General features: G+C 54.0%; 1 protein-coding gene across 2 annotated transcripts in view; it reads left to right on the top strand.

Annotated features, from left to right (window-relative positions):
- The window catches only part of sash1a (SAM and SH3 domain containing 1a), a 189,912-nt gene extending 175,577 nt beyond the window's left edge, over positions 1-14,335 (top strand). For both annotated transcript variants that reach the window (XM_085981852.1, XM_085981851.1), the window contains exon 19: positions 8,097-14,335. In XM_085981852.1, coding sequence (XP_085837978.1) covers positions 8,097-8,171 — 75 coding nt within the window. In that variant the 3' untranslated portion in view covers positions 8,172-14,335. The remainder of the gene's footprint in view (positions 1-8,096) is intronic.
- The last annotated feature ends 513 nt before the right edge of the window (positions 14,336-14,848 follow it).

Raw genomic sequence — 14,848 nt, 5'->3', positions numbered from 1 at the left:
ATCCTCTCCCCGTGTCCCTTCATCCTCTCCCCGTGTCCCTTCATCCTCTCCCCGTGTCCCTTCATCCTCTCCCCGTGTCCCTTCATCCTCTCCCCCGTCCCTTCATCCTCTCCCCCTGTCCCTTCATCCACTCCCCCTGTCCCTTCATCCTCTCCCCCTGTCCCTTCATCCTCTCTCCCTGTCCCTTCATCCTCTCCCCTGTCCCTTCATCCTCTCCCCCTGTCCCTTCATCCTCTCCCCGTGTCCCTTCATCCTCTCCCCGTGTCCCTTCATCCTCTCCCCGTGTCCCTTCATCCTCTCCCCGTGTCCCTTCATCCTCTCCCCGTGTCCCTTCATCCTCTCCCCGTGTCCCTTCATCCTCTCCCCGTGTCCCTTCATCCTCTCCCCCGTGTCCCTTCATCCTCTCCCCGTGTCCCTTCATCCTCTCCCCCTGTCCCTTCATCCTCTCCCCGTGTCCCTTCATCCTCTCCCCCTGTCCCTTCATCCCCTCCCCCGTCCCTTCATCCTCTCCCCGTGTCCCTTCATCCTCTCCCCCTGTCCCTTCATCCTCTCCCCCGTCCCTTCATCCTCTCCACCTGTCCCTTCATCCTCTCCCCCTGTCCCTTCATCCTCTCTCCCCCTGTCCCTTCATCATCTCCCCGTGTCCCTTCATCCTCTCCCCTGTCCCTTCATCCTCTCCCCGTGTCCCTTCATCCTCTCCCCCTGTCCCTTCATCCTCTCCCCGTGTCCCTTCATCCTCTCCCCGTGTCCCTTCATCCTCTCCCCGTGTCCCTTCATCCTCTCCCCGTGTCCCTTCATCCTCTCCCCGTGTCCCTTCATCCTCTCCCCGTGTCCCTTCATCCTCTCCCCGTGTCCCTTCATCCTCTCCCCCTGTCCCTTCATCCTCTCCCCCTGTCCCTTCATCCTCTCCCCCTGTCCCTTCATCCTCTCCCCCCTGTCCCTTCATCCTCTCCCCGTGTCCCTTCATCCTCTCCCCGTGTCCCTTCATCCTCTCCCCCTGTCCCTTCATCCTCTCCCCCTGTCCCTTCATCCTCTCCCCCTGTCCCTTCATCCTCTCCCCCTGTCCCTTCATCCTCTCCCCCTGTCCCTTCATCCTCTCCCCCTGTCCCTTCATCCTCTCTCCCTGTCCCTTCATCCTCTCTCCCTGTCCCTTCATCCTCTCCCCTGTCCCTTCATCCTCTCCCCTGTCCCTTCATCCTCTCCCCCTGTCCCTTCATCCTCTCCCCCTGTCCCTTCATCCTCTCCCCCTGTCCCTTCATCCTCTCTCCCTGTCCCTTCATCCTCTCCCCGTCTCCCTTCATCCTCTCCCCCTGTCCCTTCATCTCCTCCCCTGTCCCTTCATCCTCTCCCCGTGTCCCTTCATCCTCTCCCCCTGTCCCTTCATCCTCTCCCCCGTCCCTTCATCCTCTCCCCCGTCCCTTCATCCTCTCCCCCTGTCCCTTCATCCTCTCCCCCTGTCCCTTCATCCTCTCTCCCCCTGTCCCTTCATCATCTCCCCGTGTCCCTTCATCCTCTCCCCCTGTCCCTTCATCCTCTCCCCCTGTCCCTTCATCCTCTCCCCCTGTCCCTTCATCCTCTCCCCGTGTCCCTTCATCCTCTCCCCCCTGTCCCTTCATCCTCTCCCCCTGTCCCTTCATCCTCTCCCCCTGTCCCATCATCCTCTCCCCCTGTCCCTTCATCCTCTCCCCCTGTCCCTTCATCCTCTCCCCCTGTCCCTTCATCCTGTCCCCCTGTCCCTTCATCCTGTCCCCCTGTCCCTTCATCCTCTCCCCGTGTCCCTTCATCCTCTCCCCGTCTCCCTTCATCCTCTCCCCCTGTCCCTTCATCCTCTCCCCGTGTCCCTTCATCCTCTCCCCCTGTCCCTTCATCCTCTCCCCCTGTCCCTTCATCCTCTCCCCCTGTCCCTTCATCCTCTCCCCCTGTCCCTTCATCCTCTTCCCATGTCCCTTCATCCTCTCCCCCTGTCCCTTCATCCTCTCTCCCTGTCCCTTCATCCTCTCCCCGTCTCCCTTCATCCTCTCCCCCTGTCCCTTCATCTCCTCCCCTGTCCCTTCATCCTCTCCCCCGTGTCCCCTTCATCCTCTCCCCCTGTCCCTTCATCCTCTCCCCCGTCCCTTCATCCTCTCCCCCGTCCCTTCATCCTCTCCCCCGTCCCTTCATCCTCTCCCCCTGTCCGTTCATCCTCTCCCCCTGTCCCTTCATCCTCTCTCCCCCTGTCCCTTCATCATCTCCCCTGTCCCTTCATCATCTCCCCGTGTCCCTTCATCCTCTCCCCCTGTCCCTTCATCCTCTCCCCCGTCCCTTCATCCTCTCCCCCTGTCCCTTCATCCTCTCCCCCTGTCCCTTCATCCTCTCCCCCTGTCCCTTCATCCTCTCCCGTGTCCCTTCATCCTCTCCCCCTGTCCCTTCATCCTCTCCCCGTCTCCCTTCATCCTCTCCCCCTGTCCCTTCATCCTCTCCCCCTGTCCCTTCATCCTCTCCCCGTGTCCCTTCATCCTCTCCCCGCATCCTCTCCCCGTGTCCCTTCATCCTCTCCCCCTGTCCCTTCATCCTCTCCCCCTGTCCCTTCATCCTCTCCCCGTGTCCCTTCATCCTCTCCCCGTGTCCCTTCATCCTCTCCCCGTGTCCCTTCATCCTCTCCCCGTGTCCCTTCATCCTCTCCCCGTGTCCCTTCATCCTCTCCCCGTGTCCCTTCATCCTCTCCCCGTGTCCCTTCATCCTCTCCCCGTGTCCCTTCATCCTCTCCCCGTGTCCCTTCATCCTCTCCCCGTGTCCCTTCATCCTCTCCCCGTGTCCCTTCATCCTCTCCCCGTGTCCCTTCATCCTCTCCCCCGTCCCTTCACCCTCTCCCCGTGTCCCTTCATCCTCTCCCCCTGTCTCTTCATCCTCTCCCCCTGTCCCTTCATCCTCTCACCGTGTCCCTTCATCCTCTCTCCCTGTCCCTTCATCCTCTCCCCCTGTCCCTTCATCCTCTCCCCCATCCCTTCATCCTCTCCCCCTGTCCCTTCATCCACTCCCCCTGTCCCTTCATCCTCTCCCCCTGTCCCTTCATCCTCTCCCCCTGTCCCTTCATCCTCTCTCCCTGTCCCTTCATCCTCTCCCCTGTCCCTTCATCCTCTCCCCGTGTCCCTTCATCCTCTCCCCGTGTCCCTTCATCCTCTCCCCCGTCCCTTCATCCTCTCCCCGTGTCCCTTCATCCTCTCCCCGTGTCCCTTCATCCTCTCCCCCTGTCCCTTCATCCTCTCCCCGTGTCCCTTCATCCTCTCCCCGTGTCCCTTCATCCTCTCCCCCTGTCCCTTCATCCTCTCCCCCGTCCCTTCATCCTCTCCCCCGTCCCTTCATCCTCTCCCCGTGTCCCTTCATCCTCTCCCCCTGTCCCTTCATCCTCTCCCCCTGTCCCTTCATCCTCTCCCCCGTCCCTTCATCCTCTCCCCCTGTCCCGTCATCCTCTCCCCGTGTCCCGTCATCCTCTCCCCGTGTCCCTTCATCCTCTCCCCCTGTCCCTTCATCCTCTCCCCCTGTCCCTTCATCCTCTCCCCCTGTCCCTTCATCCTCTCCCCCTGTCCCTTCATCCTCTCCCCCTGTCCCTTCATCCTCTCCCCGTGCCCCTTCATCCTCTCCCCGTGCCCCTTCATCCTCTCCCCGTGCCCCTTCATCCTCTCCCCGTGCCCCTTCATCCTCTCCCCGTGCCCCTTCATCCTCTCCCCGTGTCCCTTCATCCTCTCCCCGTGTCCCTTCATCCTCTCCCCGTGTCCCTTCATCCTCTCCCCGTGTCCCGTCATCCTCTCCCCGTGTCCCGTCATCCTCTCCCCGTGTCCCGTCATCCTCTCCCCGTGTCCCTTCATCCTCTCCCCGTGTCCCTTCATCCTCTCCCCCTGTCCCTTCATCCTCTCCCCCGTCCCTTCATCCTCTCCCCCTGTCCCTTCATCCTCTCCCCGTGTCCCTTCATCCTCTCCCCCTGTCCCTTCATCCTCTCCCCCTGTCCCTTCATCCTCTCCCCCTGTCCCTTCATCCTCTCCCCCGTCCCTTCATCCTCTCCCCCTGTCCCTTCATCCTCTCCCCCTGTCCCTTCATCCTCTCCCCCTGTCCCTTCATCCTCTCCCCGTGTCCCTTCATCCTCTCCCCCTGTCCCTTCATCCTCTCCCCGTCTCCCTTCATCCTCTCCCCCTGTCCCTTCATCCTCTCCCCCTGTCCCTTCATCCTCTCCCCGTGTCCCTTCATCCTCTCCCCGTGTCCCTTCATCCTCTCCCCGTGTCCCTTCATCCTCTCCCCCTGTCCCTTCATCCTCTCCCCCTGTCCCTTCATCCTCTCCCCGTGTCCCTTCATCCTCTCCCCGTGTCCCTTCATCCTCTCCCCGTGTCCCTTCATCCTCTCCCCGTGTCCCTTCATCCTCTCCCCGTGTCCCTTCATCCTCTCCCCGTGTCCCTTCATCCTCTCCCCGTGTCCCTTCATCCTCTCCCCGTGTCCCTTCATCCTCTCCCCGTGTCCCTTCATCCTCTCCCCGTGTCCCTTCATCCTCTCCCCGTGTCCCTTCATCCTCTCCCCGTGTCCCTTCATCCTCTCCCCCGTCCCTTCACCCTCTCCCCGTGTCCCTTCATCCTCTCCCCCTGTCTCTTCATCCTCTCCCCCTGTCCCTTCATCCTCTCACCGTGTCCCTTCATCCTCTCTCCCTGTCCCTTCATCCTCTCCCCCTGTCCCTTCATCCTCTCCCCCTGTCCCTTCATCCTCTCCCCCTGTCCCTTCATCCTCTCCCCCTGTCCCTTCATCCACTCCCCCTGTCCCTTCATCCTCTCCCCCTGTCCCTTCATCCTCTCTCCCTGTCCCTTCATCCTCTCCCCTGTCCCTTCATCCTCTCCCCTGTCCCTTCATCCTCTCCCCGTGTCCCTTCATCCTCTCCCCGTGTCCCTTCATCCTCTCCCCCGTCCCTTCACCCTCTCCCCGTGTCCCTTCATCCTCTCCCCCTGTCTCTTCATCCTCTCCCCCTGTCCCTTCATCCTCTCACCGTGTCCCTTCATCCTCTCTCCCTGTCCCTTCATCCTCTCCCCCTGTCCCTTCATCCTCTCCCCCATCCCTTCATCCTCTCCCCCTGTCCCTTCATCCACTCCCCCTGTCCCTTCATCCTCTCCCCCTGTCCCTTCATCCTCTCTCCCTGTCCCTTCATCCTCTCCCCTGTCCCTTCATCCTCTCCCCGTGTCCCTTCATCCTCTCCCCGTGTCCCTTCATCCTCTCCCCCGTCCCTTCATCCTCTCCCCGTGTCCCTTCATCCTCTCCCCGTGTCCCTTCATCCTCTCCCCCTGTCCCTTCATCCTCTCCCCGTGTCCCTTCATCCTCTCCCCGTGTCCCTTCATCCTCTCCCCCTGTCCCTTCATCCTCTCCCCCGTCCCTTCATCCTCTCCCCCGTCCCTTCATCCTCTCCCCCGTCCCTTCATCCTCTCCCCGTGTCCCTTCATCCTCTCCCCCTGTCCCTTCATCCTCTCCCCCTGTCCCTTCATCCTCTCCCCCGTCCCTTCATCCTCTCCCCCTGTCCCGTCATCCTCTCCCCGTGTCCCGTCATCCTCTCCCCGTGTCCCTTCATCCTCTCCCCCTGTCCCTTCATCCTCTCCCCCTGTCCCTTCATCCTCTCCCCCTGTCCCTTCATCCTCTCCCCCTGTCCCTTCATCCTCTCCCCCTGTCCCTTCATCCTCTCCCCGTGCCCCTTCATCCTCTCCCCGTGCCCCTTCATCCTCTCCCCGTGCCCCTTCATCCTCTCCCCGTGCCCCTTCATCCTCTCCCCGTGCCCCTTCATCCTCTCCCCGTGTCCCTTCATCCTCTCCCCGTGTCCCTTCATCCTCTCCCCGTGTCCCTTCATCCTCTCCCCGTGTCCCGTCATCCTCTCCCCGTGTCCCGTCATCCTCTCCCCGTGTCCCGTCATCCTCTCCCCGTGTCCCTTCATCCTCTCCCCGTGTCCCTTCATCCTCTCCCCGTGTCCCTTCATCCTCTCCCCGTGTCCCTTCATCCTCTCCCCGTGTCCCTTCATCCTTTCCCCGTGTCCCTTCATCCTCTCCCCCTGTCCCTTCATCCTCTCCCCGTGTCTCTTCATCCTCTCCCCCTGTCCCTTCATCCTCTCCCCGTGTCCCTTCATCCTCTCCCCCTGTCCCTTCATCCTCTCCCCCTGTCCCTTCATCCTCTCCCCCGTCCCTTCATCCTCTCCCCGTGTCCCTTCATCCTCTCCCCGTGTCCCTTCATCCTCTCCCCGTGTCCCTTCATCCTCTCCCCGTGTCCCTTCATCTTCTCCCCCGTCCCTTCATCCTCTCCCCCTGTCCCTTCATCCTCTCCCCCTGTCCCTTGATCCTCTCCCCCTGTCCCTTCATCCTCTCCCCCGTCCCTTCATCCTCTCCCCGTGTCCCTTCATCCTCTCCCCCGTCCCTTCATCCTCTCCCCCTGTCCCTTCATCCTCTCCCCGTGTCCCTTCATCCTCTGCCCCTGTCCCTTCATCCTCTCCCCCGTCCCTTCATCCTCTCCCCGTGTCCCTTCATCCTCTCCCCCTGTCCCTTCATCCTCTCCCCCTGTCCCTTCATCCTCTCCCCCTGTCCCTTCACCCTCTCCCCCTGTCCCTTCATCCTCTCCCGTGTCCCTTCATCCTCTCCCCCTGTCCCTTCATCCTCTCCCCGTGTCCCTTCATCCTCTCCCCGTGTCCCTTCATCCTCTCCCCGTGTCCCTTCACCCTCTCCCCGTGTCCCTTCATCCTCTCCCCGTGTCCCTTCATCCTCTCCCCGTGTCCCTTCATCCTCTCCCCGTGTCCCTTCATCCTCTCCCCCTGTCCCTTCATCCTCTCCCCCTGTCCCTTCATCCTCTCCCCCTGTCACTTCATCCTCTCCCCGTGTCCCTTCATCCTCTCCCCGTGTCCCTTCATCCTCTCCCCGTGTCCCTTCATCCTCTCCCCCGTCCCTTCATCCTCTCCCCGTGTCCCTTCATCCTCTCCCCGTGTCCCTTCATCCTCTCCCCCTGTCCCTTCATCCTCTCTCCCTGTCCCTTCATCCTCTCCCCCTGTCCCTTCATCCTCTCCCCGTTTCCCTTCATCCTCTCTCCCTGTCTCTCTTCATCCTCTCCCCGTGTTCCTTCATCCTCTCCCCGTGTCCCTTCATCCTCTCCCCGTGTCCCTTCATCCTCTCCCCGTGCCCCTTCATCCTCTCCCCGTGCCCCTTCATCCTCTCCCCGTGTCCCTTCATCCTCTCCCCGTGTCTCTTCATCCTCTCCCGTGTCCCTTCATCCTCTCCCCCTGTCCCTTCATCCTCTCCCCCTGTCCCTTCATCCTCTCCCCGTGTCCCTTCATCCTCTCTCCCTGTCTCTCTTCATTCCCTCTCCCTGTCTCTCTTCATCCTCTCTCCCTGTGTCAGCAGGTCATGAGTTCAAGTCCTATTCCAGAGACTTGTGCTCATAATCTAGGCTGACAATCCAGTGCAATCAGAGGTGCCGTCTTTCAGATGAGACTTTAAACAGAGTCCCAATCTGCCCTCTCAGGTGCTTGTAAAAGATACCATGATACTACTCAAAGAGCAGGGGAGTGTCCTGGAAAATATTTATCCCTCAACCAGCATCACCAAAGCAGTTTACAATATCTGGTCATTTATCTCATTGCTGTTTGTGGGACCTTGCTGTGTGCAAATTAGCTGCTGCATTTCCTACATTACAACAGTGACTACACTTCAAAAGTACTTAATTGGCTGTCAATGCTTGCTCATGAAAGGCTCTATGAATGCTAGTTCTTGATGCGAAAGAGGCAATTTTTAAAATGTTTTATTTTGTTTAAAAGTTCATTTTGGACATTATAAATTCCAGTTGTGGAGAACAAATTGTCGGTTGAGAGAGATTTGATTGATCAAGAAACAGTAACTGCCAATCATTTAGATTAGGAAATTCAATAAGACGTGATCACAAAGGGAATTTCAATGTTACAACTGGCGGGAGGGTGCAATGACAAGTTTACATTCAACTAGTCATTGAATTAACTTTGTGAAATGTTAGTTACTTTGGATCAACACAAAAGTTATCTCTGTCCAAAAGACAAGGCAGTCATCTAGAGTCACTAATTTCCTGCTTCTTTATATGCTGTTTAGATCCCAAGTTCCCTCGATAAGATGAGCAGAAAATCTACAGCCCTAGAAATATCCAACGGATCTTCAAGGAGCTGATCTTCATAGGACTGCCATGTGTATCATTACATCCCCAGCACCTGGTGCAGCACTCTGGGTCAGATAAAGGCATTATTTAGAAAGCAACTTGCAAATGTTGGAATTAAAGGCCAGTGTGTCACCAGAGTAACCATTACATGAACACAGACTGGTTCGTACAGCGGGAGCGGTTGATAAAGTAACAATACAAAATTCAAAGAGTAAGCAAAGGAAGCAGAGTGGAGTTGAAATGTTGGCTGTAAACGTGCTTTGGGGGGGCGTGTAGGGATTTCTGCTGACTGGCCGACGTGCCTCCTGGGTAGCCACGTAATCAGCGTTTCCACTAAAGATACGGCGCTGAGGAAACTGCCGCCGTTTATCTCTGACTGGCGTGCATTCAAATCCACGCTTAAGAAATCAGCCGCTGCTGTTTCAAATTATCACTTACACTTTTTGAGTCCTGTGTTGAAATTGTACAAAACACAGCCATTGAACTGCAGATCAGGTCTAGACCCTTACTCAATGTCTGGAGATCCCCCTCTCTGTCCATTCTAGACCCATACTCAGTGTATGGAGATCTCTCTCTGTGTCTATTCTAGACCTATACTCAGTGTATGGAGTTTCCTCTCCCAGCCCATTCTAGACCCATACTCAGTGTATGGAGATCCCTCTCTCTGTCCATTCTAGACCCATACTCAGTGTATGGAGATCCATCTCTCTGTCCATTCTAGACCCATACTCAGTGTATGGAGATCTCTCTCTGTCCATTCTAGACCCATACTCAGTGTATGGAGATCCATCTCTCTGTCCATTCTAGACCCATACTCAGTGTATGGAGATCTCTCTCTGTGTCTATTCTAGACCTATACTCAGTGTATGGAGTTTCCTCTCCCAGTCCATTCTAGACCCATAGTGATCTCTCCCAGTCCATTCTAGACCCATACTAAATGTATGAAGATCTCTCTGTCCATTCTAGACCTATAATCAGTGTATGAAGATCTCTGTCCATTCTAGACCCATACTCAGTGTATGGAGAATCCCTCTCTCTCTCCATTCTAGACCTATACTCAGTGTATGGTGATCTCTCCCAGTCCACTCTAGACCCATACTCAGTGTATGGAGATTCCTCTCTCTGTCCATTGTAAGTGTATGGAGATTCTCTCTCCATTCTAGACCCATACTCAGTGTATGGAGATCCCTCTCTCTGTCCATTCTAGACCCATACTCAGTGTATGGAGATTCCTCTCCCAGTCCATTCTTGACCCATACTCAGTGTATGAAGATCTCTCTGTCCATTCTAGACCCATACTCAGTGTATGGAGATTCCTCTCTCTGTCCATTCTAGACCTATACTCATTGTATAGTGATCTCTCCCAGTCCATTCTAGACCCATACTCAGTGTATGGAGATTCCTCTCTCTGTCCATTCTCGACCTATGCTCAATGTATAGTGACCTCTCTCTCAGTCCATTCTAGACCTATACTCAATGTATGGAGATTCCTCTCTGTCCATTCTAGACCTATACTCAATGTATGGAGATTCCTCTCTGTCCATTCTAGACCTATACTCAGTGTATGGAGATCTCTCCCAGTCCATTCTAGACCCATCCTCAGTGTATGGTGAGCTCTCCCAGTCCATTCTAGACCTATACTCAGTGTATGGTGAGCTCTCCCAGTCCATTCTGGACCCATCCTCAGTGTATGGTGAGCTCTCCAAGTCCATTCTAGACCCATACTCAGTGTATGGAGATCCCTCTTGCTGTCCATTCTAGACCCATATTCCATGTATGGAGATCCCTCTCTCTGTCCATTCTAGACCTATAATCAGTGTATGAAGATCTCTCTCTGTCCATTCTAGACCCATACTCAGTGTATGGAGATTCCTCTCTCTGTCCAGTCTAAGTGTATGGAGATTCCTCTCTCTGTCCATTCTAGACCCATACTCAGTGTATGGAGATTCCTCTCTCTCCATTCTAGACCCATACTCAGTGTATGAAGATCTCTCTTTGTCCATTCTAGACTCATACTCAGTTTATGCAGATCCCTCTCTCTGTCCATTCTAGACCTATACTCATTGTATAGTGATCTCTCCCAGTCCATTCTAGACGCATCCTCAGTGTATGGTGAGCTCTCCCAGTCCATTCTAGACCTATACTCAGTGTATGGAGATCTCTCCCAGTCCATTCTAGACCTATACTCAGTGTATTGTGAGCTCTCCCAGTCCATTCTAGACCCATCCTCAGTGTATGGAGATCCCTCTCTGTCCATTCTAGACCCATACTCAGTGTATGGAGATCCCTCTCTCTGTCCATTCTAGACCCATACTCAGTGTATGGAGATTCCTCTCTGTCCATTCGCAACCTATGCTCAATGTATGGAGATTCCTCTCTGTCCATTCTAGACCTATACTCAGTGTATGGAGATCTCAGTCCATTCTAGACCCATCCTCAGTGTATGGTGAGCTCTCCCAGTCCATTCTAGACCTATACTCAGTGTATGGAGATCTCTCCCAGTCCATTCTAGACCTATACTCAGTGTATTGTGAGCTCTCCCAGTCCATTCTAGACCCATCCTCAGTGTATGGAGATCCCTCTCTCTGTCCATTCTAGACCCATACTCAGTGTATGGAGATCCCTTTCTCTGTCCATTCACGACCCATACTCAGTGTATGGAGATCCCTCTCTCTCTCCATTCTAGACCCATACTCAGTGTATGGAGATCCCTCTCTCTGTCCATTCTAGACCTATACTCAGTGTATGAAGATCTCTCCCAGTCCATTCTAGACCTATACTCAGTGTATTGTGATCTCTCCCAGTCCATTCTAGACCCATCCTCAGTGTATGGTGAGCTCTCCCATTCCTTCTAGACCTATACTCAGTGTATTGTGAGCTCTCCCAGTCCATTCTAGACCCATCCTCAGTGTATGGAGATCCCTCTCCCAGTCCATTTTAGACCCATACTCAGTGTATGGAGATCCCTCTCTCTGTCCAATCTAGACCTATACTCAGTGTATGGAGATCCCTCTCCCAGTCCATTTTAGACCCATACTCAGTGTATGGAGATCCCTCTCTCTGTCCAATCTAGACCTATACTCAGTGTATGGAGATCCCTCTCACTGTCCATTCTAGACCCATACTCTGTGTATGGAGATCCCTCTCTCTGTCCATTCTAGACCCATACTCAGTGTATGGAGACCCCTCTCTCTGTCCATTCTAGACCCATACTCAGTGTATGGAGATCCCTCTCTCTGTCCATTCTAGACCCATACTCTGTGTATGGAGATCCCTCTGTCCATTCTAGACCCATACTCTGTGTCTGGAGACCCCTCTCTCTCCATTCTAGACCCATACTCTGTATGGAGATCCCTCTCTCTCCCATTCTAGACCCATACTCTGTGTCTGGAGATCCCTCTCTCTGTCCATTCTAGACCCATACTCAGTGTATGGAGATCCCTCTCTCTCCCATTCTAGACCCATACTCTGTATGGAGATCCCTCTCTCTCCCATTCTAGACCCATACTCTGTGTATGGAGACCCCTCTCTCTGTCCATTCTAGACCCATACTCAGTGTATGGAGACCCCTCTCTCTGTCCATTCTAGACCCATACTCAGTGTATGGAGATCCCGCTCTCTCTGTCCATTCTAGACCCATACTCAGTGTATGGAGATCCCTCTCTGTCCATTCTAGACCCATACTCTGTGTCTGGAGATCCCTCTCTCTCCCATTCTAGACCCATACTCTGTATGGAGATCCCTCTCACTGTCCATTCTAGACCCATACTCTGTGTATGGAGATCCCTCTCTCTCCCATTCTAGACCCATACTCAGTGTATGGAGATCCCTCTCTCCCATTCTAGACCCATACTCTGTGTCTGGAGACCCCTCTCTCTCCCATTCTAGACCCATACTCTGTATGGAGATCCCTCTCTCTCCCATTCTAGACCCATACTCTGTGTATGGAGACCCCTCTCTCTGTCCATTCTAGACCCATACTCAGTGTATGGAGACCCCGCTCTCTGTCCATTCTAGACCCATACTCAGTGTATGGAGACCCCGCTCTCTGTCCATTCTAGACCCATACTCAGTGTATGGAGACCCCGCTCTCTGTCCATTCTAGACCCATACTCAGTGTATGGAGACCCCTCTCTCTGTCCATTCTAGACCCATACTCAGTGTATGGAGATCCCTCTCTCTGTCCATTCTAGACCCATACTCAGTGTATGGAGACCCCTCTCTCTGTCCATTCTAGACCCATACTCAGTGTATGGAGATCCCTCTCTCTGTCCATTCTAGACCCATACTCTGTGTCTGGAGATCCCTCTCTCTGTCCATTCTAGACCCATACTCAGTGTATGGAGATCCCTCTCTCTGTCCATTCTAGACCCATACTCTGTGTCTGGAGATCCCTCTCTCTGTCCATTCTAGACCCATACTCTGTGTCTGGAGATCCCTCTCTCTGTCCATTCTAGACCCATACTCAGTGTATGGAGATCCCTCTCTCTGTCCATTCTAGACCCATACTCTGTGTCTGGAGATCCCTCTCTCTGTCCATTCTAGACCCATACTCAGTGTATGGAGATCCCTCTCTCTGTCCATTCTAGACCCATACTCAGTGTATGGAGATCCCTCTCTCCCATTCTAGACCCATACTCAGTGTATGGAGATCCCTCTCTCCCATTCTAGACCCATACTCAGTGTATGGAGATCCCTCTCTCCCATTCTAGACCCGTACTCTCTCTGGACCTTCCTCTCACTCCTTGGATTATTATCCGATAGTATCTGCTTTACTTTCCTCGGCAAATATCACAACTGCACCAAAGTATCCTAGAAGTGAAAATGTCATAACTCTAAAATGTAAAATGTATCCAGTTATTATTTTATAATGGTACCAAGTTGTCAGATGGTCTGGTTAGTTTTGAGCCTGTCTGTATCATGCCACTACTCTGTATTGTATATTGCCTTAAAATTACAGTGAAACTTGGATCCCATAAAGTAGAAAAGGATTTTGGGTGATTCAGAAGTAATCCTTTTGAGTTCCGACATAATATTCTCATAGCCACATGTATATTTAAAATCAAGGAGCAGTTTATTTCATAGAATCATAGAAATTTCAGCACACCAGGAGCCCATTTGCCCTATTGTGCCTGTGCCAACTATTCAACTGGAGCTCTGCCCTGCAATTCCATTTCCCAGCCCTTTCCCCGTATTCCTTGATCCCAAAATTGCAGGAATCCCACTCTGCCATCCATCTTGGGCCAAAGACTCAATTTATTTCTTGTGTTGTCTTCGTTTCCAGGATCCATTCCCTTCAATCTTGGCAACTTCTGGGGTGTGTTCCATTAGGCCTTACAAAGGCATAATGGAGTGAAATTCCCACAGGGTTACACAGGGTCTCCCCAGACTCGCCTTTACCCCCATCCACCCACCACTTCATGAAGGGGGCTGGGCGCCCCCACAGACCAGAATCTGCTCTGCCTTTTGCACATCCCAGCAGAAGCGGGTTCTGCCCTAAATTCCATAATCCCATCCTCCTGCCTCCCCACCACAATCCATGTACCCACAATCCGCCCACTCCAACTCCCAGAATTTCGGGCCCTAGGTGTTTAATGTAACAATGCAATCCTATTGCCAGCACCTTTACAAGGCTCAGTGTATAGGAGTTCTGTATAAATAATGCTGATTCTTTAATTGTTACTTCTTATTTCCACTGCTTAGTATTTTAATATTGCAAGCTCTTTTGTGTCGTATGCGATGTTTTTTTTAATATAAGAAGCTTCTGATGCTCCTTTTGACTTTGACGCAACTGAAGAACTGGATCGTATGTCTTGGGACATCTGGTCAGAGTCTAAGACTTAGCATAAATGTTGAAATGAATTGAAAATACTGAAAAGCAGCACAAAATTAAACTGATGCACTTTGTGTATTTGAGAATATTTAAGTAATTTATTATATGTTTTCTTTCCTTAACAATGTAAGTAACTATAACATACTGGTAGCAAATCATTCTTATACAGTGTAGTCAATCAAATCTGCACCTCACATGTAACGTGAGGTATGTAAGTGTAAATATTCTATGTTTCATTTAGCAGAATAATATTGAAACATTTTTTCAATAAAGTAACATTTCAACGCAATAAGTCATTTTCCTTGGTGTCGGGTGACCGGGAGTGTGGGTGTCGGGTGACCGGGAGTGTGGGTGTCGGGTGACCGGGAGTGTGGGTGTCGGGTGACCGGGAGTGTGGGTGTCGGTTGACCGGGAGTGTGGGTGTCGGGTGACCGGGAGTGTGGGTGTCGGGCGACCGGGAGTGTGGGTGTCGGGTGACCGGGAGTGTGGGTGTCGGGTGACCGGGAGTGTGGGTGTCGGGTGTCCGGGAGTGTGGGTGTCGGGTGTCCGGGAGTGTGGGTGTCGGGTGACCGGGAGTGTGGGTGTCGGGTGACCGGGAGTGTGGGTGTCGGGTGACCGGGAGTGTGGGTGTCGGGTGACCGGGAGTGTGGGTGTCGGGTGACCGGGAGTGTGGGTGTCGGGTGACCGGGAGTGTGGGTGTCGGTTGACCGGGAGTGTGGGTGTCGGGTGACCAGGAGTGTGGGTGTCGGGTGTCCGGGAGTGTGGGTGTCGGGTGACCGGGAGTGTGGGTGTCGGGTGACCAGGTGTGTGGATGTTCTATGTCCAGGAGCTTAGCTGTTGGGAGTCCAGGAGTGT

The sequence above is a fragment of the Somniosus microcephalus genome, chromosome 3, assembly GCF_052327205.1.
Source record: "Somniosus microcephalus isolate GS21.2 chromosome 3, FLI_Smic_1.0, whole genome shotgun sequence".
Classification (NCBI taxonomy): Eukaryota; Metazoa; Chordata; class Chondrichthyes; order Squaliformes; family Somniosidae; genus Somniosus; species Somniosus microcephalus.
This window is presented reverse-complemented; position numbering and strand designations above follow the sequence as displayed.